Raw genomic sequence first — 26,248 nt, forward strand, 5'->3', positions numbered from 1 at the left:
GATAGGACAGCAGCTGTGCTGCCATCATCATTTTGGAAAATTGCTGGATTTGAGGCTAAATTTACAAATACTTCGTCAAAGCATAGGGAGGAGTAAACTTCAGGGTATCTAGCCAACCCTGGGAACATCCCACCAAAGAGAAACTCTTCAGAAGGAGTGGTTGATGATGAATTAAGTTGATTTTATTCAGATTTACACTTTCCCAAGCAACACAAGAACAGTTGAGTCATACCAGGGGAGGGCAGGGATCAGGGGTTCGATGAGTGTCCCCATCCATGCCCATGGACAGATGTGAGTTGTGCAGTCAGCTATACTAAGGACTTTTTTTAAACTAAAGGTTCTGTTTTCTCTCATCCAAGGCATCTCTCCTGATGTTTTTCTTGCTTCATCCAGTTGTTATGGCTTATCGTTTATATTGGCAGACTGGTTGGGACTTAAGGCATAATAATGGAAGTGTAGCAGAGCCATGATGTGGATAAAAATGAAAGGTGCTGCCATGGCATAAACCAGGAATTTCCTCATTCACATCTAAGGCAAGAGAATATTTTGGCCAGTAAACCTCTCTATCAGGTATGACAAGTTCCTTGCCATGACATTGCAGTCTCTAGAGTAACCCAACTGATTTGATTTCTTCGCTCCACAAGGGAACCCATACGAAGTGGAACTTGATGGGTGCTATTCAAAGGGACAATCTCACCTCTGTTATCCCAACATTTGAATAACATCTCCTGGAGAACGCAAGGCAGAAGGATCCACATTTAATCAAATGTAGGATTTCATTTGCTTTGGACTAACAGCTGAGGAAACTGGTTTAATTTCTTCTGTGAGAAAAGTGAGATAAATGATGTGTACATGTGTCTCAGGTAAAATATTTGATCACTTACCCTCTTAGTCATCACTGGTCTTTAATGGCTTATTATATAACATTACACCCAATACAGATTACATTGCGGGGCGGTGGGAAATCACAACCACGGAGCCTGCAGAAAACAGAAAGTAATTTGTCTACAGGAGGAAGGATGTTCTTTTCTGCACACTCTGTGTGCAGCATCATTTATCATCTAGGAGAATCGCTCAGAAGCAGCAGAACAATGTTCAGCTAAAGTCACATCAGGCCAAGTGGCTCCTCAGAGGCTCCTGTCCTGATAGCAGCCAAATCCCACCACTTTCCCAGGGCAAAGGCCTCTAAAGTGATGCCGTATCAGTCAGCCTAAATACGTTTATAAGACTTTTTAAACTCTCAGGCACTGCTGTAGTGTCATATTCACAGACCTATTGTACTTGCAGATTGAAGACAGATTTATTTGGTAATAACAAAACAAAAAAGAAGGAAAGAAAGGGAGGGAGAGGAGAGGAGAGGAGAGGAGGGGAGGGGAGGGAAGGGGAGGGGAGGGGAGGGGAGGGCAGGGGAGGAGAGGAGAGAGGGAGAGGAGAGGAGAGGAGAGGAGAGGAGAGGAGAGGAGAGGAGAGGAGAGGAGAGGAGAGGAGAGGAGAGGAGAGGAGAGGAGAGGAGAGGAGAGGAGAGGAGAGGAGAGGAGAGGAGAGGAGAGGAGAGGAGAGGAGAGGAGAGGAGAGGAGAGGAGAGGAGAGGAGAGGAGAGGAGAGGAGAGGAGGAAAGAAAAAGAATCCCAAAACCAAACCTTCCAAACAAATTATTTCCTATTGAAGAAACTTTTCTGATCCTATGAAACCTAACTACAGTTTGGCATGTTTTCCCAAACACAGCATGCAAAAGTAGTAATATTTTATGTTGTGATTATAGGACATTGTGGGTTGCAGCCATCTGCTAAGAGAGGGACATTTCGCTCCCTGAACATTCTGGCTGTAATTTGCACAATGTTTGAGTTTCTGAGAGTTATCGGGAGTTCTAACATGGTGCGGATACCCATCAGCACTAACAGCGCATAAAACATGGGAGAGCTGACTCTGGGGTGACAGTGGATTTTGGCACCTCTCAATTTTTCCCGGGTCAGTGGAAAACATTCCAGCATGATCTAAACACGTAGAAAGGTTTCCCTGAAGCACGCGCTGCCCCTGCAGCAAACTGAAAGCACGAGGGGGTGTCTCACGCAATAACATTATCCCCCTTGTTCAGAGTTACAGTTGGGTTCAATTTTCTATTATTGCAGATCTTTGGGGTGGGATTTTTTTTTTTTTTGAAGCCTTCAGTCTTGGCCTAAATCCTGTCCTGTTGGAAACAATGAGCGTCCCGACCCCCCCACTGCTTTAACGGCAGACGAGCACAGCCAGCGCCGAGCCCTTCGGGAAACCCCTCCCCTCGCACCCCGTCCTGCACAATGGGTCACACGTTTCATCCCTGCGTGAAGCCCGAACAAACAGGCGTTGCACAAGGAATCGTGGTGGGGAAGTGAAGCCGCCGTGCCAAGGGCAGGCACTGGTGCCATGACTGCTCTGCATTAACCATTAAAGCTCACGGGCTGGGATTATTCCCTGGAACGCTGCTGCCATCCCACGGGAGCCCGTGTGCCCCTCGCTGGGTGACTGACAGACGCCTGTGAAGCTCTGCGAGCGGTGGCTGAAGGCACCAGGCTGGCCATGGTTCATGCTTTCATATCCTCCTACAGATGAGAAAGACAGCAGTTTCCGAATTTGAGGGTTATTTATTATACAATCAATGTTGATTCCCTGGTTGCAAATTTTGATGCACGTTAATGTTTTTGAAAATCAACTCATTTCATTCATTAATAAAAGAATATGGGCACAAATCATTATGTACGACCTTCAGAAGAGAAGAAGACTCTACTGATGGTTTGAAATAGCTGACAAAACCACACTGATCACTCAAAGAGAAACTAAACTTGGAGATAAGGTTTATTTGCCACACCAGTCACGTGCAGTAATCAATTGACAAAACCTGCCTAAGAGCCAGCTCAGCTTCACCCAGGCAACAAAGACAATCTGTGCCGAAAGACCTGCAAAGTTCACCCCCCTTCTTCACCTTGGCCCTCACGGGCAGGGATTGCAGATGGAAACGTACATTCTCAAAGCAGGTGGGATCCTCTTCACCCATGGGCTACCTCGCAGGAGAAGGCGGCACGGAGGACTAAATATGGGCTCAACAGCCTTGAGCCTTCACATATAGCAGCCCAGACAGGAAACTAAACTTGTATTGGGTGAAGACACCCACTTTTACATGAATATTTCTTCCTTAATCTGGAATGTTTCTTGTGGGGTTCATCCATGTTTTGCCCCGAGTCTCACAATGTGTTTCTGTAGGCCAAAAGGTATAAATAGCTTTTTCTTCTGTGTTAGGTGAACAGACACAGTAAATGGATGTTCCCAGTTTACCTTAGTTGAGGATCTCTCCCATTGTCTTCAATGCCAAGATATCTGAGCGCTTCCTATCGTCCGCCTATTGAGGTGGCTACAGCAAAGGCATTGAACGCTTTCTTCAGGCAGCCCTGTGAACATTGTGCTCCTTTCAGGGGCAAGTAAAGAAGACATCACGGCTGGGTGCGTCTCCTCCGGTAGCAATCACTGCGCAGCACACACTTTTGATGAGCTTAGATAACAAGCATCACATGGAGTGAGGAGCACTGAGCACACGCAACCTCCTGAATATGTGGCAGCAATAAAACGAGAACTACAAAGGCAAGCGGTAGCTGCCCACTGTAGGATGTCTCATCTAGTTCGAGTTCAGCTGTGCAATACAAGCCCAAGTCTCTGTAGTTTGATAAAAAAATCCACCTTAAAACAACAAAAAACACAACTACTGCTCTGAAGGATTAGCACAAGGATGTATCTTTGTTCACGGAGCCCTTTTTAGTTTTGAAAAAGGAGTTTCTTACAACAAAAATAGAGAATTCTTTCATGTTACTGTCAGCTCCATCGCCCACCTAAAATTGCATTATTACCACTGACAGAAAGACAGGTGTTAACAGCTGGAGAGAAAACAAATGTAGAGCGCTGTGGCAAAATGTGAGCAGAAACAGATGTGTGAGCAACTTTGTCTTTGATATTTATTTTAATGGTGTTTCTCAAATATGTTTAATATTTATGCGGCTATAGTTTCAGCTTTCACTGACATCCTAGAGCCAGCACAGGGCATTATTCACCTCTGCCACTACTTATATTCTTTCCCTGCCTTCCTACCATCATAAACCAGCATCTGTAAATCTCTCAGGAAATGCCAGTTTATTCCTCCTCCCCTCCCCCAGTATAAAATGGATAGAGTTTTTTAGCAGTGGGAGTTCAGTGTGATTAGTATGCTAATACAGGAGAGAGAAAAGGAAATGGAGATGAGAGATACAGTCCTGTAGCGAAGAAAAGCAGGAACAACAGAGAGGAGGATCTCTGCTAATCAATTAACCTGCAACGGACCTAATGCCATAAGAAGCTATTGTGCATAAAGGGACAAAATTCTCGGTGACAGATGGCACTTGGGCTCATGATATTACGGGGTTACTGCTCGAGAGCTTGTTTACCTCCCATACAGGGGTAAGCAATAAAGCAATAAAATTGCTTATTTATTTTAAAGAGAGAAGTTGAAATGCTTATTTACCAAATCAATCAAGGTTTACTAAGGCAGAACAGCCACAATCCTCACGGTCCTACAATGCTGGATACTTCACTGATTTCAAATAGCAATTATCTATTGCAGTTTCTTGAACCCACTCTGATTGCAAAGAGACATTTAATTTGCAAATTTTGATGAAAATTGTCATTTTTTTTAATTGCCTATTTCACCAATTTGAATTATAAAACAAACGATTAACTAGAAGCTCATTTTTACTTGCCTTGGGCAAGCCCGGAAAATATTTGTCAAGACCCAAGTCTGTCTGCTTAGCATTTGAGTTGAGAAATGCACAACTGCCTTCGAGTCAACATTAGCTGTGACAGAAGCAAGACTATTATTTAACAGTAGTTGAAAATGTCAAAAACAAGCGGCGTCTGGCATTTGACAAGACGATGTTGACAAGGAACCACTTTTTTTTAATTCCTCAACAATCGGTTAACTGTAAAACCGTACAATTATCACTCAGCTCTGAGTATGGCTTTGGTGGGTCCCTTTGAACTGGTGGCGATGAAGGAGACGGGGGTCTCCACGTCCTGCTGGCAGCCGCCTGTGAGTCCCAGCCATGGGCCAGACCTTCCGTCCTTCAAGCCACCCCACGCTCTGCTCCCAGGAACGGACACGGTGTCATCTAAAAATCCACATCGGGCCTCAGGCACATCGACTCCATGAACACATCCCAAAAATAAGGACATATGTAAACGTTTCGAGATATAAGTTTTAGATGTTAACTGACTGTCAGAATAAAATGCGAGCATTTTTTTTAAAGTAGGTATTGCACCTGGGCATTAATCAGCCTTTTTTACATTTGAATTCATCACAAAGGGTCAGCAGATTTAATTAAAAATAGTATTGTGATGAAAAGAAGCCCGATATTGAAGGAGTGCAGGAAAACCAATACCTAAAATACTTTCTCCCCACAGGGAGATTAAGTTGGAAGTCATCATTTTAATCAACGGTAAGATGCAACAGTGCTTACAATAAACAATATTGTGAACCATGTCAGGGTAACAGTGCAACAGGAGATAAGGTATTGTTTTCAAGAATTTTATACAGCAGAATGAATAGGCCTTAATAATTTAAGAGATGTTAAAGTGGTGATCTTCATTGCACACACCAGACACTCAGCACCCTTTATCTGAGCTTGCGTAGAACCATTTTCTAGTAGCTTTTCATACCTGTTAAGTCCTTTTAACATCAGTCAGCATCAGGTAGGATGACAAATCCCATGGAGATTTGTCTGTACAAGTGTCAGATGTCTGTTTATGTCCTTCCTGAGGGAAATCTCAGCATGTACCTCACAGCAGTTGTGCAAGAGAGACATCAGGAGATATGATGCGTGGCCCCTGTCCTAGGTTGCATCCCTTAGTAATCTGCTATGTAGAAGGTACATGACCAACTTCACCACATCTCTCAGGGTTTCATTAGTTACTGTGACCTTAGAAATCACGAACTATCAAAGTTTAACAGTTTGTCAAAGCAAAGGTATTCCATGAAAAGCTGCTTCAGATGATGCCAGAAAGTACGGACTGTCCCCCGTGGCTTTGAAACTTCCCCGATGAGATAGTCTGGGGGTTTCTGGTAGCAACCCAATCCCTTTCTTGTTGCACAGCATCTCTGGTACCTCACTTTTATGACCATTAGAAGGCAGAAGAAGCCAACACTGCTGACAAGAGGCCTTCCTTTTACACTCACCATGCACTGGTGCTGCGATGGAAAGAAGGGGACAGGGGAACTGCTCCTGCTTCAGCTAAGTCTACTTTATTTTCTGGGAGTAGATTAGGGGACTGCATTTGGCAAGCACAGGTCACAGCACCACAACTTCTTCATTTACCAGTGAGCTGATCCAGAATAGTGAAATCCAGTGGTTTTCAAATTCCAAGGAGCACTCCAAATCCAGGGACATGCGCTTCAAAAAAGCACCTTAGAGTGGTACATGTGGGTCTGAAAAACCAACTCTTCCTCTCGCCTTAGGTATACTCCCATGGAGGTTAAGGTTTAAATGCAAATGCTACTTGTGATATTTCTGTCTGTTCCTTGATACTTCAAAAAGGCAATTCTCCTTTATAAATTTACATTAAAAAAAAAAAAAATCAAAACCCCAGCGTGTGTGTGCTATACAAATGCCATTGGTATTTGTCTTTGTGCTGGGCATTATGACCTGACGTCTAAACTGAGCTCTGTCTTTTATCTACCCAGCTTATCAAGTGACCCATTGCATCACTGCTCTGCACTGGCCCAGAGTTCATCCCCTGGCCAGGGCAATGACCAAAGTCTGCAGAACAAATGCCCAAAAAAACTTTTCCAGGAATGGGTGTCTCACCTTCTACCAGCTTCACTACTTCTTAACATTGCACCTCTATGTTACTTACGTGATACTACACGTCTATCATTTCTTATACCACTTATCACCATCGTGGATACATCACATCATTGATTCACGTCCTTGAAACATCAGCCTTCAGGATCTTTCAATTCCTGTTTTCCAAGCCACTATTCCAGCTGCATTTTTGCTTGTTGCACTGGTTTGAGGAAACTGATTTGAAAGAGGAGCCTGAAACCACACAAAGGAGTATTATATCTCTCCAGTTCAATCAGAACAGGCACAGGTCCAACACAAATCCTCAGCTGAATTTCCTACAAGCAAAATACTGGGTAACAAAAAAGTAATGCAAGATCACGGCAAGCATTTATGACAACAAGCTCATCTGCAGCCAACATTTTGCATTTGCATCATTATTAATCTGATCTGCCAGATCTGACTCTTATACGCCGGTCATCCTGAAGATACACCATAAAAACAACACATTGTAAATCACAGAAAATTATGACAGTTTTCACCAGTGGTGAAAGAAAAGGAGGAAAAGCAGATTCTGCAGTGTGCTGCTCTTACTTGTTGCACAGGGCAGGAATTTTTTTGACCTGTATCACATTAGAAGAGAAGTCTAAATAATTTCATCCCTTCCAACCCGTGGGCTGAATTCCCGACCAGCATGAACTGCTGCACATCCACTGGAATCAATGGCGCTACGCCAGTTCAGCTGAGAACTTGGCTTTGCATGTCAGTTCATTCAGCAATGATTGCACTTGACATGCAGCACAGAACAAGCATTTGTTTTTAAAAAGAAAACAGTGGAGTCTTTCAGAGCTAACCCAGCCTATAAACAGTCCCGGTTCCAAGAACGGGATTAACTGTCCTTAGCTCAGGCTCCTATGTACTTGCAAAAGTACAAGCAAGGAGAAGCAAAAAAGCAGGTCTCACCACTCCAGACAATAAATGCTGGTAGGTAGAGCAGCACAACTTTGTTTTTCATTAGAACCCATAATTGACATATGCACTTAATGTCCTTACAGGGCTATCACCCCACTTGCCCACCATGTAGCCACATCCCTCGCCTTTACCAACCAAAGTGCCCAGGGACAGATCACTGGTTTCTCACCAAGTTCAAAAGGACCATGTCAATCTCAGCAAGAAGTCGCTATAGCTATTTTCCTGTGAATTCTCTGACAGTACAGCCAGGCTCACCCCAGGCATCCCTAGTCACCAAGGAAACAACTGGCACAGCTGGGTTAGAGGACAACAGATGAGCCCAAACACCCTGGTGATCATGGCTAATAAAGTGATGCTTTTGGAGAACAGCTGAAAATCAGAACAAGTCAATACAAACACACCGCATCTGTAAGGCTTCCCCTCTTGCTTTGAAACCCAGGATGAAATCAGAATGATCAGAAGAGGGCTACAAAGTTGGTGAAGGGTTTGGAGAGGAAGCCATAAGAGGAGTGGCTAAAGTCACTTCGTTTGTTCAGCCTGGAGAAGAGGAGACGGAGGGGAGACCTCATGGTGGTTACAGCTTCCTCGCAAGGGGAGGAGGAGGAGCAGGCACCGAGCTCTTCTCTTTAGTGACCAGTGACAGACCTGAGGGAATGGCAGAAAGATGTGCCAGTGGGGGTTTAGGTTGGACATTAGGAAAAGGTTCTTCACCCAGAGGGTGCTGGACACTGGAACAGGCTCCCCAGGGAGGTGTCACAGCCCCAAGCCTGACAGTGTTCAAGAACAGACTGGACAACACCCTCAGACACATGGTGTGAACTGTGGGGTTGTCATGTGCAGGAACAGGAGCTGGACTCGATGATCCTTGTGGGTCCCTTCCAACTCAGGACACTCGATGCTTCAACGAGACTTCTTGTCCTTTCCTTTCTTGCAGCACCACGCAAAATGTTGTAGCTTCTCCTTATGTAACTTCTACTCAGCAAATTAAGTTGCAAACCTATTCCTCCAGTTTTATTTTAGTTCACATTTTTCCCTGAATAATGGCATTAAGCAAATCTTGCTTTGAGGTTTAATTACCAAAGAAGTATTAAATATCTGAAATGTTGGTTTATCTCACATAACACAAGGCATACATTGAACTAACAAGAGAACAGAAATAGCAGAATTACATTGCTAATTCAGACAGCAACATATTTATACAGATTTTCTTTCAACAAATATTTTGCCGTATTTGCTTAAAAGGCTCAATTTCAGGATTTCTACCAAACAAATTCACAAAAAGCAGACCTTATGGTTCTACCTGCGCACTATCCCATTGCGAATACTCTGCAACGTGTACACATAGACCCGTATAACGACAGTACAACAGGACACTCCCTGCAGGGAAGTTTTTAAGTGCAAAAGTCAAGGCAGAACTACTGCCAGCTCAGAAAGCAAATCCTGTGAACTTCAGTCTGGGGACACTGCACGTTGCGTGTCTGACGCAGATGCCCACGGCACATTGGGCGCCACTGAGCTCCCAACTGGCTCAGCCCAGGGAAACTCAGCAGCAGCCCTTGCCCTTCATATCCTTCCTTATTTATGTTGTTTCCTATCTGCTGCAGTGCTCTTCAGGCTCAAAAACAACATGTGAAAGTGTAACAAGAGCTGCTAAACTTCAGCACTTCAGAAACAAAGAGGAAGAAAGGAAAACCTCAAAAAAAAATGCAAAACTATAGTCGAACTTGGACTTCGGCACCAATCGGATCAGGAAATGAGCCCCACCTCTTCCCCGGCACGGCTTCTAAGCATTCCCAGCACAAACTCCCAGTATGCTGAAAAGCCCAGGCATTAAGTTTATCCTTTAATTTGAGGCTTTATCATTTGACCGGGGGAAGGTAATCAGGACAAAGCTCTGGATCATGTTGCTCAAAACATGACAACAGACACACCAAAAACCCAAGCTGGCTGCATGCAGCAATTAAAACAGTGTTTACTATTCCATGACAGTTAACATGTTGGGCTGACCTTTCATTTACTGTTTAGTACTGAACATTAAGCTGCAAAATTACTCATGCTTTGCATTTAGCACTGGCATCAAAACTAACAGCATTAGCTAGCTATTCCCATGGCGAGGCACGCGTTCCCTCTGCCCAGCTGCGCAGGTACTTCTATAAGCATCATATTTGATATTTAACATCACTTCCACAGGTTACATTCATCCGTTACCATTAGGAATTATTGGTGACACTGCTCCAAAATGTAAAAAAGCATATGCAAAATGTCCAGGGTGACGCAGCTGGTAAAATTCTGTCCCTTCCTTACATGCTGGGAGAGATAAAAAGGGAAGGCTGGTGTATGCCCAGAGGTCCCTGTGGCAGCTCCCAGCCAGATGGCAGAAATACAGAAGCTACGGAGGAAAAATTTCTTTGTTTTCACTCCTTGAAGCTGCTTCCAGCAGCCACATTACACAGGGAGGCACAAGATGGGTTCCGCGAGAGCCTGGTAGTGGTTGGAATATTTGCCCTGAAACGGGCAACTTTCCATTCGACGTCCTTGGGCTGAACGTGGGCAGGAAGGACACAGTTTCCATTCCCCATGGTGCTGCTCTCGTGGAGAGGCTGGAGATGAAAGGGAGAGGTAAACTCTCCAGGAAGGCAGCTTTGCCAGTGTGCTTTTGACTAAACTCAGTGCTACGAGCAGGTAAAATTATGGTTATTCCTGTCCTTGGCTGTAATAAGCCTTGGCATGCACAGGACTCTGCATTTTGACAGCAGAGTTTGGGGTTTTGGGTCACAGGTTGCCCCATCCAACACAAACACGGATCTTTTCCATTCACCCCCTGTTCTCTCCAGCTTTCACTTGTGTTTCTGTCCCGCTGTGGGCACTGCATCACCAATACTGCCCAACTGCTCGCAGCCTTCCTGCACCTCTGCCTGGAGGCCTTTGCACTGCACATTTCTAAACCTCCATTTGTTACACCCTTTTTCAGACACTGACGGGCAAGGGGAGAGTCTGTGAATCCCAGAATAACATTCAGTTCATACCCAGACCGGAACATTAATAAATACAAATATCATTTATTATGGGATTCCCTGCCATTCATGTTATTTCCATATTCATAGGGCCTATTTATATCTATATCTCTATTTTCTGTATTGAAACTGAAATTATCTGGCTTATTTTTCCCCAGCTCAAATATTCCCATTGCAGATTCAAAAGGGCAAATTTCCAAAGGCTGCTCAGCATGCTAATTGTGATAGAATCGCCACTGATTTGATCTTGCCTGCTTATTGCTTAGTATTTCTAGATGGTGGTTTTGTGCAACCAATAAGCCAGCTCGATGGTCAAAATTATTAGGAGATTGCTGATAGAAGGCAACTCAGGGTATTTTAAAAATCAGTATAATTTCTTAAAGAAAGAAGAAGCCTACCAAACAAGGTTGTAATTGTGTTTAATGCACATTTTGCTTTTAACAGCAATTTGCCAGTTTAAACAGCATAGACCTTACAATGCTTAATTAGTGAAGAGGTTATCGTGCTTATAAAGTTGTATCGAAAATATACCTTATTCATTCTCTATTGAACAACATCTTTAAGACAGTCTAATGTTATAATTACACACTATACAGTAGCAGCATATTCACACCACTACAGTTAAGGCCGTGTCAGCATTCTCATCATGAATGTTTTTCAAGGTTTGAACACACCAGCCATAAAATTACAACACAGTTTGAAAAAAAAGTGACATCCAAGACGCGAATCTTGTATCAACTTTAGTCAAATAAGAATAAAAATAATAAAACACATATAATAAAGGACTCCACCCAAATAGATTTTGGATGATTGGTGCCTTTGCACAACACGCTCAAAATTTCCAAAATGAAATTTAAAACAAAGGTAGCGAACAGCGCAGTCTAATCAGGTTTAAATGAATCTGAGTGCAAAGTGTTGCAAAGTGGGTGCCACAGATGTACAATAACCAGTTCTGACATACTGCACATTTTAACATACACAAAGCTTCTTTTGTGTAAATATTTAGGCTGGCAAGTAAAAGCAGCTCTACCACCACGTGAATAATAAAAATTACTCATCTCCAGTTGCAGACACTTACGGGTCATGATGAAAGTAAATGGTTTCCCAAGTCAGCACACTGGCTACTGAGGTACCGCGTTGTTCCCTACAGTTAGTATAAGAAACGTCTGAATTTTTATGCCATTCACGCCACAATAATTCAAGAGAGACCAACCACAGTGCCCAGCAGGCTGAAGTCATTTGTTTAAGTAAAGAAGGTGGACGAGGCCAAATACTGCACAGCTTCTCCAGTGAAATGCCAGAGCCTACCTAAAGAAACTCACCCTTAGTTCATGCCTTAACAGCTTCTTGGTTTTATCAATCAAATGCTTCTTATTGCCATACGGATTGATTAAAAGAAAATGTCCAGTCAGGGATCTACTCAAACGTGTTCTACGCCTCTGGTTAAGGCAAAGTGCATCTGTTAGTGCTCTCCTGAACCATCGCCCAGTGACACTGTGCTTCAGGGGCTGAATTGTCATGGAACCAGTATAAGCTGATGAAACTTTGTGGAACTGCAGAACCAAGCTCTTTATACACCATTTGCTTATTTATTATTTTTAAACTTGCCCATTCAAGACGTTCTCCTTTTGTGACTACCTCTTTTGTTACAACACTTTTGGAAGCACTCCATTGCATACTTTTCAGACTTAGAGATAAGCATACAAGACTGAAAGAGTTGCCTATTTCAAGCTTCATGTACAATGCATACACACATTTATTAATAAAAACCTGTTTAAACATCTATTTGTTCTTTGGACCAACTCCAGCCTCCCTAGGTGACTGTAACATGTCTTATAAACCTTTCATGGAAGATTTAAAAAATAGTACTTCAAGACAAAAAGGAAAAATGAATACATTAAAACAACATCAACACAGACAGGGGGGAAAAACAAAGTGGAGACATCCCATGCCGAAGTCACTGAGGGCACAGGTTGGCAGCGTCCTCTCAAAGTCTGCTTTCTGCCTTCCTGTACAAGTTCTCCTATCTCATGGTCTCAAAAGGGAGCTGCAAAGCCAAGAGGAAATTCCTCGTGTGCCCCAAAATATGGGTCACCGTAAAATCCTCCTTTCAAAGAAGGGACCCGATGAGCACACAGCCTATTTCAGCTCTGTCCTATCAGACCTGCTGTGCACAGGCACCTGTAAAATAGGGGTCACAGTATTTCTCCACCTCAGAAATTTGCTATTAGAACAAATGTGTTTCTGGTTGCCTGGAACATAGTCACAGCACTAAGGGCTACATCAGTACCTAAAATACAGCCTTGCCTTCTCCTGCCAATCCCTGCAAACAGAGCAGGTAGCAGACAAGAATTGTCAAGGGTAACATTGGTAATGGAGAGTTTTATGACACCATTTGGTAGAGGCTGATCTAGTTCAGCAAAATTAAGTTTTGCAATAAAATCTCCCTACGATTTTTTTCTTTTTTAATAGGGGATTAACACAAATCAGCTTAAGGGATTGTACAAGAATGACCCAAATTGTATCACATTACTCAACACAAGTATTTTCAGAATCTGTCCACATTTGATGATGGTCCACATAAATTCATATACAAACATGTATACTGGTTGTACCAGGGGAAAAAAGAGCAAATAATTTCCAGCCTTGGTTTCTGTTTCTGAATCCTGTGATACTGGGCATGTACCACAGACAACTAAATGATACAGCAATAACCCGTACGATCCATATTAAGTTTCCTCACCTGTGATGTGAGAAGAATTATACAGTGTGTTAACAGACAGAAATCAGTTACTTATTGCATCAACGCTCACCTGTAATCCATGAATTTCATAAAGATATTACGGGTCATCATCACAGAAAAATAAGATCTTCATTCCCAAATCTGAAACCCAACTTTCACTGAGCTATAAAGAACAAATTCCTCAAAACTTTCAAGATAAAGTGAAGCAGAAGTTTCAGCTACAGAAATGTAGTGCAAAAGTTCGGTTTGGCACTGCAACATTATGGACAGACAAGAATTTATGGTAAACTCAGTTTAGATTTGGAAAAAAAGAATCCTATAATTGAACCAATATTGTCAAATGTATTGCATACTATTTAACTTCACAGTAATCAAAATCAGACGTCAAGGTTTCTATAGAAGCAGCAATCACAGATTGCAGTAAAGTATACCACTCAAGGGAAAAAATTGCATTTTGGCAATTCCATAGTCAAGTGTTCCTTATGCTCCTCCAACAGTCATCTGTCAGATATCTTCCTGTTTAAAAGGTGCATATTGTTTCTCCTCAGTCCTCATGAGACTTCTCTGCAATGACTTTGCATTCATACTGAAAAACACAAGTTGACAAAATTAATAATATTTACAAAACTAAAAGACTGATAGGAGGGGGATTTTTCTACAAAATGGGTGATAAAATAGCCTAGCTTACACTTTGCCAAGATAAGTTTGGTCTCTTTAAGTTCTGTGTACACACTGTTGGTTGCAATTTATGTCTCCTTGAGCAGCAGAAAGAGCAATTTAGACTTAGGGGATGGCCTGACTTCTCCCCAAACATGGGAGCTCTAATTTAGCTGCAGGTCCCGAAAGGACTAGAAGTATGAAACTGAGACTGTACAAAGTCATGGGCTGTGCTTCTGAATAACAGCACTAAGGCCTCAAAAAACAATGACTAATGATATCTAGCTTATTCCACACCCACAAGTCAAATAGCTGATACGAAACTCACCATTGCCAGCTGCCTGCCAATATTGCCCATAGTTATTCCACCAGCAAAAAATATACATGGTAACCAGGAACGAACATAAAGGAAATCTGGAGATGTATATCTGGAAAAGAACACACATTTTTGAGATCAATGTTACACAACACAGAGTCTTCCAATCACATGATGCAAATCCACAAATTTAAATATTAGGACATTTCAACTCAAAAAGGCATGTATTATAGAAATTTAACTACTTGTGGCAAATAACAAAGGAAGCTTGTTATTGGTTATAACCTGATCTGTTCAACTAAAAAAAACCCACATTATGCTCTTGGTAAGGTAGCAATTTTATTGAAATATGCAACTTCCAACTAAAAGTCTCGCTTACAAACACATAAAAGCTTTCATGATCAGTCCAATTTATTTTTCCCGTAAAATTAGGTGCTGGCAACTTTAGAAATCATGTCAAATTCTATACTTTCAGTTATTCTGATTTTATGTTACAGCTTCAGGGGACTATCATTTAACATTAAAGCAGTAAATACTTACTGATAAACTCCATTGTAGACCAGTAGCTGCGACACCAACGTGGCCAGGAAAGCAATTCCTACTCCAAGACCAAAGCCACTTCGTGATCTATCGAAGGTCCACCACAGGCCAATTGAAAGAGCTGCTAATGTGAGAGACAACTGGATATTGTTGGCAAAATCCACTTTCTGTGTTGATTGTTAAGGATAAGCTTGGAAATATCATATACAAGTGTAAAGCAGTTTTCTGCATCCTGTTTATCATATTTTGGCACAACATAAAAAAATACCATGAAAAAATACAGCACTAGTTGTATCAGCTCTCACACAGCTATCAGATACAAGGAAATAAGTCTTGTAAGTGTTGCCAATATGTTAGGAAACTAAACAATTATGATACTTCTTCACATTTTTAGGGTCATGTAATAAGCTGGAAAGAAAGCAGTCTGGAGAGCTGTCAAGAAGGAAATACAGACAGTACATTGATGTTGTCCTGGAACGTGTAACAGCTGTTAGAAAACTGCAAGGCTTGCTGTAAATAATCTGATCATGCAGAGAGAAGCTGACAATCCTCTTGTACTTCTTAAAAGCGGTGAAGTTGCACGTGCTTACACAGCAGGTACAGTGCAGGTTGGTGAGGACCACAGGACCAGACTAATGCAGCTTTGCCAAGGAGGAGACAAGATTTGTGAGGGACGGGGAATGACCCTGAACCTTGGCAGCTCCTGCTCATCCAACCACAGGGGACAGGATGGCTGGTGCGAACAAAATCCAACAACAACTCCCACTGGATGATCAAGCCACCTCAGGGAGAATTCAGCCAGCTCTCCCATCTTTCACTTAACTTGTTCTCTTTTCCTGGAAATATGGAGATTCAGTAGTACACAATCAGAATTAGCATGGTTTCTGCAAACCATGTTGGAGCTGACACTGAAGGAGATGAGAGCTGCAGAGATGATCAACTTTATTTCTAACTAGTTTACAAGAACCCAGTTTTCACAGCCAGATCCTGGTTTTACCTGACAGAGGAGGCACAAGACTCGACTACACAAAACCATTAAGGCTCCCAGCTCTGCCAGTAAGGTGTGTCAGTCCACGTGAAAAACACCCTGACACTCAGCATGTCCCAGCTGCTTCAGAGGGAAGGGACGCCGGTTTCGAGCACGCTTGTGCAAGGATGTGTATGATTAGCTATGCAATTAGGAGAAGGATAATCTACTGCAACATGCAGACTGTCTTCTAATTGCTCTTACTGAATGACCACAGGAATGATAACTATTCACTGGGGCAACAACGCTTACTTGCCTTGAAAAATGTTTTGTGTAGTCCTGGGTATTACCAGGTCCTGGGTTTTCTCCATTCTTTGCAAAGTACACGTGCTTAACTGATGACCTCAAGACTGCACTTCAGCCTCTTACTATGGTGTTAAAAGGACATCAACCCCTGGAATGTCTTAAAGCACTTTTCTGTAACACCTACCATGTAAGTATTTCCCCACACTTACTTTAATTACTCAAAGAAAATAAAGGCTCTAGGTAAGACAAAGCTCAATATTGAGACATTTCTAATGAAAACATTTTTCAGAATGAAAAGACGTGAGACAGCACCTCCAGTACTGCTACAACAGTTTAACGCTAACACATACTCTGCATTTCCCTTGCAAAAATGCAGCACGTTATATCTTTAACAACAATTCACCATGACTGACTATGTGAGCTTTGTTTTAGTGGAAACCCATTTGTTATCGCCCATTTCATTAGAATACAGGATACAGCGCTGGCATGATTTATTCCCACAAAGACTGCTACACATCGCATCACACTGGACCATTCTCTCTTAAATTTATGTGGCTCTCCCAGATGTCTGTCCATGCATGGGTATAATAACCCAATCACAGCTGTGGAGACAGGAAAGAAAAAAGGCCTATAAGTTAAAGCACTGGTAATATTTAACTATAAGAAAGACTATCTAGACTTCGACAATTACTGTGACTACCAAAGGATAAACAGTACAAAATATACATTGTAAAAGAAGAGGAATTTAAAACTATTTCATTATTTTAAAAAGCTTTGAAAAACTTCAGCAGCATCTTCAACCACTGCAGCAGTGACTTGGCAGAAGTGGCAAAACAGAGACAATTTGAATGAGGGGCGGAGGATGAAAGGGCTCTGCATCCCATCGAGATCTGCAGTCTCACATTGCAGTTCAAAAAGAGCAGTAATGGCTTCCAGGCCGGGGCTTCTGAAAACCCCACATATCGAACATACATGTTTAAATAACTGCAAAACAAAGACACCACAGTAAGAGCAGAATGTCATTTATAACATCAATATTTTGTGTCTTCTTCTGTTGTTGTTACAAGCAGTTTTTGTTTGGATACTGTTTTTCTCTTCTTCAGTGCCACTATAAAGGCTCACACAGAAGAAGGAAAGCCAAGAGCCTAGAAAAGCTGTCGAATACAGAAAGCAAACAGGACTTCCAACCCCAGGGAACTGCTATGCTCTCTGAGCATTTCTTCACGTGTTCTCTACTGCAACTGCAGCTAAAAAGACTGTTATCAACACAGCTGAGGAATAACACTGGTGCTCAATGTTAAACTGGTGCTGCAGGAGGGGGACAGAGCCCAAGTCAATGGTACGGACCGCGGTGCCCTCAGCCTGGCATGCTGCTGGAGGTTTGTCATGGCAAATGCTCTTTATTCTGCCAGAGAGGAAACATCTCCAGCATTCATGAAAATAAATCACCAGTAAAGCTGGAGAGGAAAAAAAAACTCCCTAAGCAAATTTCTTGCCAAAGGCATTGGGCCAAACTGATGACTAAAAACAGTGACGGATGAAAGGGCTTCTCTGAAAGCAGCCTCGATCACCACTGATTATAAATATGCAAAACACCTTTATTCTGTTCAGAATAATAAGCCATACTGCAGAGAAATGTCTGCATCAATTCCAGGAAGGCTGTGTAAATATGAATGGTAAGAAAATGGGTGAATGAGCAGCATTTACGACAGAGGTTCCCTGTATGTATGCTAGCAGAGAGGGTAAGGAAAGAAAATGAAAATGACTGATAATGGAAAAGAAAGAATTCAAACACCTCAACAGTGGTCACTCCTGCTGGGAAAAGTCAAATTAAGGCAGTAATATCTTCAAATCAGGTGGCTCAAGACCAAGTAGTGCAAATACAAAGGAGGCAACTGACTACACTTCACAAGCCATACCCAGTTCTCAGCGTTCTCAGACCACCCCGGTGTGTAAGGTGCAGCCTGATGCAAACAGTTCGCAGCACAAACTTCACAGTGAACGTTGCAAACCTTATGTGTACCTGCTGCAAGACGCGATTCTGTCATTTCAGCCGCCGCTACTCCATAGATAAGAGACCAAACCTTTACCAGACATGTTTGTCAAGACAAGCAGTTTAAAGTACAAAAGTATAAAGCATAAAAGAAAAATGCAGTATACAAACCATAAACTAATTCACGATCTCAGCAACACAAAAGAGGACTAAGACAACTAGCAGATAAAGCAAGTATGTAACTGCCACCATAACATGCCAATACATGTCCACAGGAGAACAAAACTGACAGATTCAGAGAAATATTTGTAGAGTTCCCTTTCAGAACAAGCTCCTTTATGACATCTGTAGCATTTTGACAAAGTACAAAAAGAAAAGCAATTAGGTTACTAGAAAAAAATAGATTTAAATATTATAATTAGCAAAACAGTGATGCCAACTCAAAAGGTAGTTTAATCACTAACATCAATACCCAAAAACGTGAACTTCTCAATCTTATTAATACTCATCTCTGTGAAGATACTACCTTACAGTAAAGGTCTGCTAAAGCAGAATCTTCTGGTACTGGCTGCAAAGAATATTCCCTCAGTAAAGTGCAAAACTGAACCATGGATCAATCCCTTCAGGGCTAAGTAGAATGACAAATCCCATCAGACTTGTAAAACAAAATATGCCTGGATACTCAAAGATGAAAAAAGAGGAAAAAGGGATATTTCTTACTACCTACAGTAGACATCTCACCTAAACTAACTCCCAAATCACACACAAAAGGCTCATCTCCCTCTGTGGTCACAGGAGAAATAGGGCACATTCACATCATCTGACTCAAAACACGAATCTAACCGAGGTGCGCCATTCTGCAACACACTTGTCTACAACTGCAAACTGTGTTCTTGGCCTCAAGTCCCTGAGACACAGTCACATCTCCCAGCTTTATGGAGCTAAAGTGAAAGCTTGAACTGAACCACAAAAGGGAGCATTACTCAGCGTGGTTAGATGTGCTCAAAACAAGTACTGCGTCCTACACCATCTGCCACTTGCAGGGTGTTTTCAAGAGCTGCCTGTAGCGCACGCTCCTGTAATCCAGCCTCCAGGTTCCAAGTGGAACCACCTTCTAAAGTCTGTTAAACCTGTACTCTAACCCAGCAAAAAAAAGCAAAGGTTACATTCTGCTAACAATACTACACTATAACAAGTTAGCAGAACAAGTTTCTGGACACATGCACATTAATTTGTGTATACATGGGGAGATCAGAAGGATAATGGTATCTCAGAAAGGGGCAGTGATACTGGAAATTTTTATCTTCTACACCTTCCATATAGTTTTTGTAATTACATAACTACCTATCCAGTCTTTCACCTACGTACACCACGCCAGGCACACATACACGACTGAACTTACCTGATGCTGTGCCACAGCAAGGTGGTACCCACCAAGCTGAGGAGAAGATGCTTGTGATCACATCAGGGGGGAAGAGAGTAACGTTTCTCTGGATCTGAAGCAAGTTTAATACTAATGCAAGAAATACGCCAATAAAAAACAGCACTATACCACGAATTACCAAATTCATGCCATGACTGGTTACAGATGAAATGTATGGGCCACACTTTTTTGGTAAGGTTGGCGTTGCATCATTTTCTGCCATGACTTCTTATGTTCTCAGAGACATCCAACTGGCTGACTGAGGAGGATTCACTTGCAATCAGTATTTTGGCTCTCCTCAATTAGGAGATACCCAAAACCTGGAAAACAATGAAAAAGGGTGAAAAATGCAGCTATAAGAAACATTCAATGTATTTATCTTAAATAAATTGGAGATTGGGTTAAAAAAATATGGCTATTACGTCTTTCTGAATTTTCTGAGGAGGCAATTAGTCATTTGAGAGCAGAACCAACCACAGCTGAAAACAACTTACAAAGAAAACAGGTTTTACAAATAGCTTTATCTACTAGGATACAGAGGCGGAGGACACGTGGGATGGGACAGCTAGGAATGTGAAACCACAGAGGTGAGGAAATGAAACCGATATCAGATGGAAAGGCTTGCTTTGCACTAGTAATAAATAGTTTTTCTCTTGTTCTCTAAGCAACGACTGGAGATTATGTAATTCAGAAGCAAGTAAACACAGCCCTTAGTTTCAAGTCAGCCACCGCAGTTCACAAATCTCTCTTCTTCAAGAGACGCCAGAAAACATTTCTCAACTGGAAAGTGAAATCCGAGAAATATTTTTCAGGATGGAGTCAGAACTTCAGCAATCCCATGGCACATCCATTTTTGTAACCCCAAATAGGAGCAAACAACTCAGCAAAACAGAGAAGTAATCTCAATACACAGAAACGTTTACTAAAGTGACACATTTTTTGTGGAAACTGCCGACACGTTACTACAAACTGTAGCGGTTTCAGGCACAGAAGAACCTGAGACGGAAGGCAAAACAGAGCTCCCCTGCCCCGTACACCAGGTAGCATCTTACACGAGTAACTGTCGGCACTACAGGAATGGCAGTGTTCCCATCCCAATCACTCTACTTGAAAAAAACTGTCCATCAAGAGTCTTGTTATACACGGATTCAGTGCCACACTCATGTATAACAACGGTTTTGATCGACAGCTTAGCCACCTGGAACTTTAGAAAAAAAGCCCTGACATTGTTTTTAAATTTGAAGCTGCCAACTGGTGCTGGATTTTCTTAACTCTTACTTATGGCCACGCAGGCGCAGGGGGATCCAAACCAGCGCATCCGTCCCCCATCCTCCCCAGCTCCAGCAGATTCCGAGGAAGCTCTGAAGATGCAGCAGCAGTGCAGAGAACACAGCATTCACTTCTGCTCATCACAAGCCAAAAGGGAACTTATATACACCTGGGCTGGCTACGATACTACAGGTAACTGCACAGAAGATGCAACATCAAGCCATGGCATACTCTGTCACTCAGGAAAAGTTCCAAGAGGCAAAACAAAAGGAAAAAATAAAGTTCTGATCACAGGTAAGTTCCTGCTGGCAGTTCAGGGAGGCAGCAGAGTCCTAAGAATACGGGATCTCTTCTACATAGCCGATTCTCCACCTTATTTGTAACCACGATCATGTCTTGGGTGGGGGCAAGAGGGCAACCGCGGTGTCTGGCTTCCTCAGCAGCTTCCTGACTCACACTGAGCACTGAAATGTCTGCATCAACACTGGCACTGGCACCGCAACACGCTTCCCTCAAGCAAAAAGGAGGTGCTCCTGATTTTCTTTCTTCTCCTCCGGATTGCATGCCAGTGGAGCTTGTAGAAGACTTTTAGCCTCCAGGAAAGAAAGCACAGAGTCATAAATACATCACAAGTTCAGCTGAGAGTCTCCCCTGTCCCTGGGGGCTTTGCTCACCAGGTGATCACAGGAATTCCCAGAATTTACAGGAAAGTCTTTTTAATACTTGGCCTTGGAGACTGTGGGTGTCAACTACAAACTCTGCAGGAACACCCTACCTAATGGGGGCTTTTAAACTGTTACGTCCCTTCTTCGCTTTACCTTTCCTACGAAAACAAGCTAAACTCCTGACTCTCCACTTACTTCACCGTCCCAATAGCTCTTGGCACCTCCCTTTTTGTTAATGCACGACCAGTACAGACGCATATGATTTCAAGTCTGGCTGTCACAGCCTTGCACAAGAAAGTTCACACTTTTGCATCTCTCTTTAAATGAGCTCTTCTGCTGCACACGGAGGATCACAATTCCTTTTTCTCACCGTTGTTAACTGGTTCCTTGCATCCTGTGATCCATTACTACATTCAGGTCTCTTTTCTTTCCCATTACTGTACTCCTTTGTTCTTTGCTACCAGCCCCAAACCTTGCAAGAGTAATTTCAGCCTGTAGGTATTACTTATTGTGACACTCAACGTCACTCCGCTTTTCCTGTAGTATATCTCACTCCTCTGGCTCTGCAAATGGTTCCCAGCTTTGCATCATCAGCAAACATCATCACTGCATCCTATTTTGTGCACCAAGGTCATCAACCAAAATACCGAGCAAGATCACCCCAGATCCCTGTGTTTTATGAAATCTATTAATAATTTCCCTGCAGCCATCATTTCCCCATTTTATAACGTCTCTTGGTATCTCCCTTTGACAAAATTCTGGTTCTTGTAATTCTTCAAATCCAATAACCTCTGACTTAATTAAGAATCATCAACTGTCCCACATGGCAATACTGATGTAAACACTAACAGGAAGTCCAATTTTATTCTCTTATAAACCAGTTTGAGAATATAAACCCTGCATTTACCCCACTTCCATTAATTTAATATGTAATTCAACAAATATATTTAATTGTGAAGGGTTATAAAAATGTAAAAGGACCTTGCTTATGCAAGGAAATCACTGCTTTTATACAACCACTGCAGCTGCAAGTCATTCAAGGGACCAGCAATAGATTTTTACTGTGAGGTAAGCAGCCCAACCACAGCAGGGGAAATGGGTGGGTACACATCAGTGAATGTTTATAAAGAGTAATGCAAGGTCCCAAATTAGTGTGTTGCAGTAGTTTCCATCCCGGGTTCTCATGCTGTCCCTGTTTTCCAAATTTTCTCCACTCCTTGGCTTTGAAACCTTCTGGCATGCCACAAACAGAGCAATGGAGGAACGGAGCCAGGTGACCAACACTTATGTAAAGATTCTTCAGTGCCTCAGACAGCCTGGGTTCACAATGCTCTGGCAAGGCAAAAGGATTTACTATCATCACCTTTCATGAAATTGGGAATTAAGATCACCAAAGAAGACATCACCTCCTTCTTCTGGACCAGGAGGATAGCGTGCCTGCAGACGGAGAAGACAATGCCTCTTTCCTTCTAAACCTTGTATTTTATTGAACATTTCCACTCAGATGGGAACAGTTCACATGTTGCACCAACACTGCTTCTGAGCCTTCATCTCTTGGGAATGCATATTCAAAACTGTCACATCACACCGAAAGCTACAGCCTTGGCTCTGGCACAAAACCTCAGCCGCACGTCCCCTCCTCGGCGGCACACGGTGTCAACCCAAGCTGTGTATCACACCGTGCGAGAGCACTGCATACGATTCGCAAGGCAACTGCGCAACGTCTGGCATTGCGCAAAAAGTTAACAAGTAAGTTATCACCGTAGACACCTTTAAAACACTTAGTCACTTAACTGTCTTCTAATTAGAAGATCCATCCCGCAAGCGCTACCCAGTGCTCCTCATGCTCAAGAGCCTTCTGCTGTGTGCAAAGCACAACTTCTGACACGGTACAGACACATTAGGAATAACGCAGCGTAGCAGGGGCCAAGAAGAAGATTTATTTAAGCAACATCGCACAAAAGACGGCAAAAACGGTGAAACGACGCCCCCCCAAAAAAAAATCTGTCTTGTGCGAGGCAATGTGAAAAGCCAGACACCCCAGCACTCTGGGCACCTGGCGAGGCAGCTCTCCTGGCCGGGCTAATCCAGACCCTGGGGCTCGGAGGAGTCCTGCCCGCCTGGGCACCAGCCGCTCACCTCGGGCCGGCCCGCTAACCAACGCCCGCCCGGGGCAGCCCCGCGGAGGGGCCGCAGGCCCGGCTGCTCCAGGCCCAGCGCGCAGGCAGCCGGCGGGGCCCCGCCTGCCCGGGGGAGCCTCGGCAAGCGTAACCGCTGCCGGGGGGAACGGCTCCCGCCGCCCTTCGCCCGCTGCGCCCGGCAGGCAGCGCCGCGGCTCCGCCGGCACACACAGCCCGGCCGGCCGCCCCGCGCCCCCAGCAGAACGGCCGCGGCGGGGCCCGGTGCCACGCTGCCCCGGGCACGGCTCCGCCGGCGGCGCTGCCAGCGGCTCGGCCGCCCGCGGGGAGGACGGGGCCGGGGCCGCCGCTGCCCGCCCGGCGCGGCTCGACCCCCGCACCTCGCACAGCGCCCGCCCGCGTCAGCCCGCCCGCCCCCGAGCGCCACCGCAGCCCCGGCACTCACTCGGCCGCCGCCATCTTCTCCCTCCGCGCCAGTCCCCGCCCCGCGCAGCCTCCGCAGCGCCCGCCGAGCAGCTGACGGGGCGGGCGGGCGGTGCAGCGGGGCCGGGGCTGTGGGCCGGCGGCTGGGATCCGCCGGGGTGGTGCTGCCCCGGGAGCCGGCCCGCTGACCCCGCCGCGGGGTCCGGGGGTTGCGCTGAAACGGTGAAGAGCGGCGTTTGTGCAGAGTAGATGGAGTAACTCACAGGGACTTCGGTGGGAGCCTGTGCCATCGGTAGAACGCTGCCCTTCCGTGGAGAGGGGGTTTGCCAGCACAGTAAAAAAACAAACAAACCTCATATGCCGTTAGGCTTTTTGTACCACGCTTGAGCTTCCAGCTGGGCTGGGTGTAGCGATGTTGTGCAATATCCCTGTGACACGTTTCGGTCAGAGAAACGGAGGAGATGAAATATTAATACTTGTTCCCGGCTCTCCTGAGCACCTGGTTCTGTGAGGACTTTCACACGGGCTGAGGTGTCCTCATTGGGGTAAAAACGACACAGCGCGTTAGGCCAGAAACCACGTTCTCATCACCAGTCTGGGGCTTCTGGGGGACAACGCGAGGCAAAAAACAATTTACTTCAACCTGTCTTAACGAGTAGTACAGGCATCACAATAAAAAATACTATTGTATATATGTGGGAAGGTTATAGGAGAATAATGCTGTTATATTCACGTATATATCATATATACATTCATCATAACATTATAATCATTATTCTTTTGTTAATGAACTTCTTCCATTCTTATAGCAATGATAATGAATACAATTTATTTGAAATATTTGCACGTTGCATTCCTCCAAGCTTAGCATTTCATTGCAAAGACTTTGCCAGAGCTTTCCAGACTGCAGGCTCTGCCGTGATTCAGTGCAGCTCCCATTACAGTTGCCAGAATAATGATTGGATAGGATGGAATTTGTTACTGTATTTACTCTGGTGGCATCTTCAGTGATAACTGTGGTTTCTTCATGCTGGTACAGGTATGTTGTGAACAACAGTGTCACCAAACATAAAAACTCAGAGGAGAGTATATGGGTCTATAACAGACATTTTAAGAATGGAACGGGGAGATATTTACAGCAGCAGAAACCCATTGTGTTTTAAATAAGCAATAAATGATTTTTCAAATCGTTCGACTTTGGTTTTCGTCACACAGAAAAAAATCTTTTTGTTCCCAGTAACTCCTACAGAGATGCCTAATCTGCAGTTTAGTTGCTTTGCTGTACTTGAACTCTAAATTTTGAATTGAGAAAGATAAAAGGTTTTTTTAATCAAATAAAACGGCTTTCCATGATGTCAGATAAATTCCTTTGGCCAAGGGTTTTTTAATCAAATAAAATGGCTTTCCATGATGTCAGATAAATTCCTTTGGCCAGCCATAAGCCTGAGGCAAAGTGCCTGGTCTCTTTGTGCCTTAAAGACCAGGACCATCCAAAAGCCTGAGAGCAGAAACTTTGTGAACATGAAGTGTGTGTTTTAGAGAGGAAAGCAGATAGACACTGCAGATTATTGCTGGATCTTTCCTTCTCTAGACATGTGTATATATATTCAGTTAATGAATTGCCTATGATTAAATTCAGAGTTATAGCCAGGTCTGCTGCTGTGTTTGGTACTATAAAATTACAAGAGCTTAATTCTTATAAAAAATAAACTGATCATATGAGAAATATTAGCTATGTTAGTAGAAGGGTATTAAGGCTAATATGTGAGAAAATAAATAACCAGTGTTGGTGTAAATCAGTGCAGCTCCAAGGACCCAATTGTCTTTGCCAGTTTACACCAGCTGAAGACTCAGTCCTTACACCCATCTGGTTATCCTAGAGGGTACAGGGTCTTGTTGCACAAAAACAGGAGAAGCATGAGGGAAAGGCGTACAAAAACATATCTGAATTGGAACTTGCCAAAATAAATACTTCAGCAAATAGTTCTG

General features: G+C 43.5%; 1 protein-coding gene across 3 annotated transcripts; it reads right to left on the bottom strand.

Annotated features, from left to right (window-relative positions):
* Nucleotides 1-11,221: 11,221 nt before the first annotated feature.
* INSIG2 (insulin induced gene 2) lies at nt 11,222-24,336 on the bottom strand. 3 transcript variants are annotated; one of them, XM_082055410.1, is made up of 6 exons: nt 24,282-24,336; nt 19,744-20,084; nt 16,826-16,950; nt 15,076-15,242; nt 14,548-14,647; nt 11,222-14,148 (listed from the first exon to the last, which is right to left on the bottom strand). In XM_082055410.1, exons 2-6 carry the CDS (start codon nt 19,985-19,987, stop codon nt 14,107-14,109), a joined length of 678 nt encoding a protein of 225 aa, XP_081911536.1. In that variant the 5' UTR covers nt 19,988-20,084; nt 24,282-24,336; the 3' UTR covers nt 11,222-14,106. The 3 variants fall into 3 exon arrangements, with proteins under 3 accessions (XP_081911536.1, XP_081911537.1, XP_081911538.1); XM_082055411.1 differs by lacking the exon at nt 24,282-24,336 and adding an exon at nt 23,493-23,511; XM_082055412.1 differs by lacking the exon at nt 24,282-24,336 and having other exon boundaries at nt 19,904-20,039.
* Between the last annotated feature and the right edge of the window lie 1,912 nt (nt 24,337-26,248).

The sequence above is a fragment of the Streptopelia decaocto genome (assembly GCF_964273445.1).
Source record: "Streptopelia decaocto genome assembly, chromosome: 6".
NCBI lineage: Eukaryota > Metazoa > Chordata > Aves > Columbiformes > Columbidae > Streptopelia > Streptopelia decaocto.

Excerpts from the sequence above, each read along its gene's own strand:
- INSIG2 (XM_082055410.1), bottom strand. The coding sequence starts at position 19,987 with ATGGCAGAAAATGATGCAACGCCAACCTTACCAAAAAAGTGTGGCCCA. Across the intron at positions 16,951-19,743 it reads TTGCTGTGGCACAGCATCAG|CTGTGATTGGGTTATTATAC; the intron begins GTAAGTTCAGTC and ends CTGTCTCCACAG. Across the intron at positions 15,243-16,825 it reads GAATAAATCATGCCAGCGCT|AAAGTGGATTTTGCCAACAA; the intron begins GTATCCTGTATT and ends CAATCAACACAG.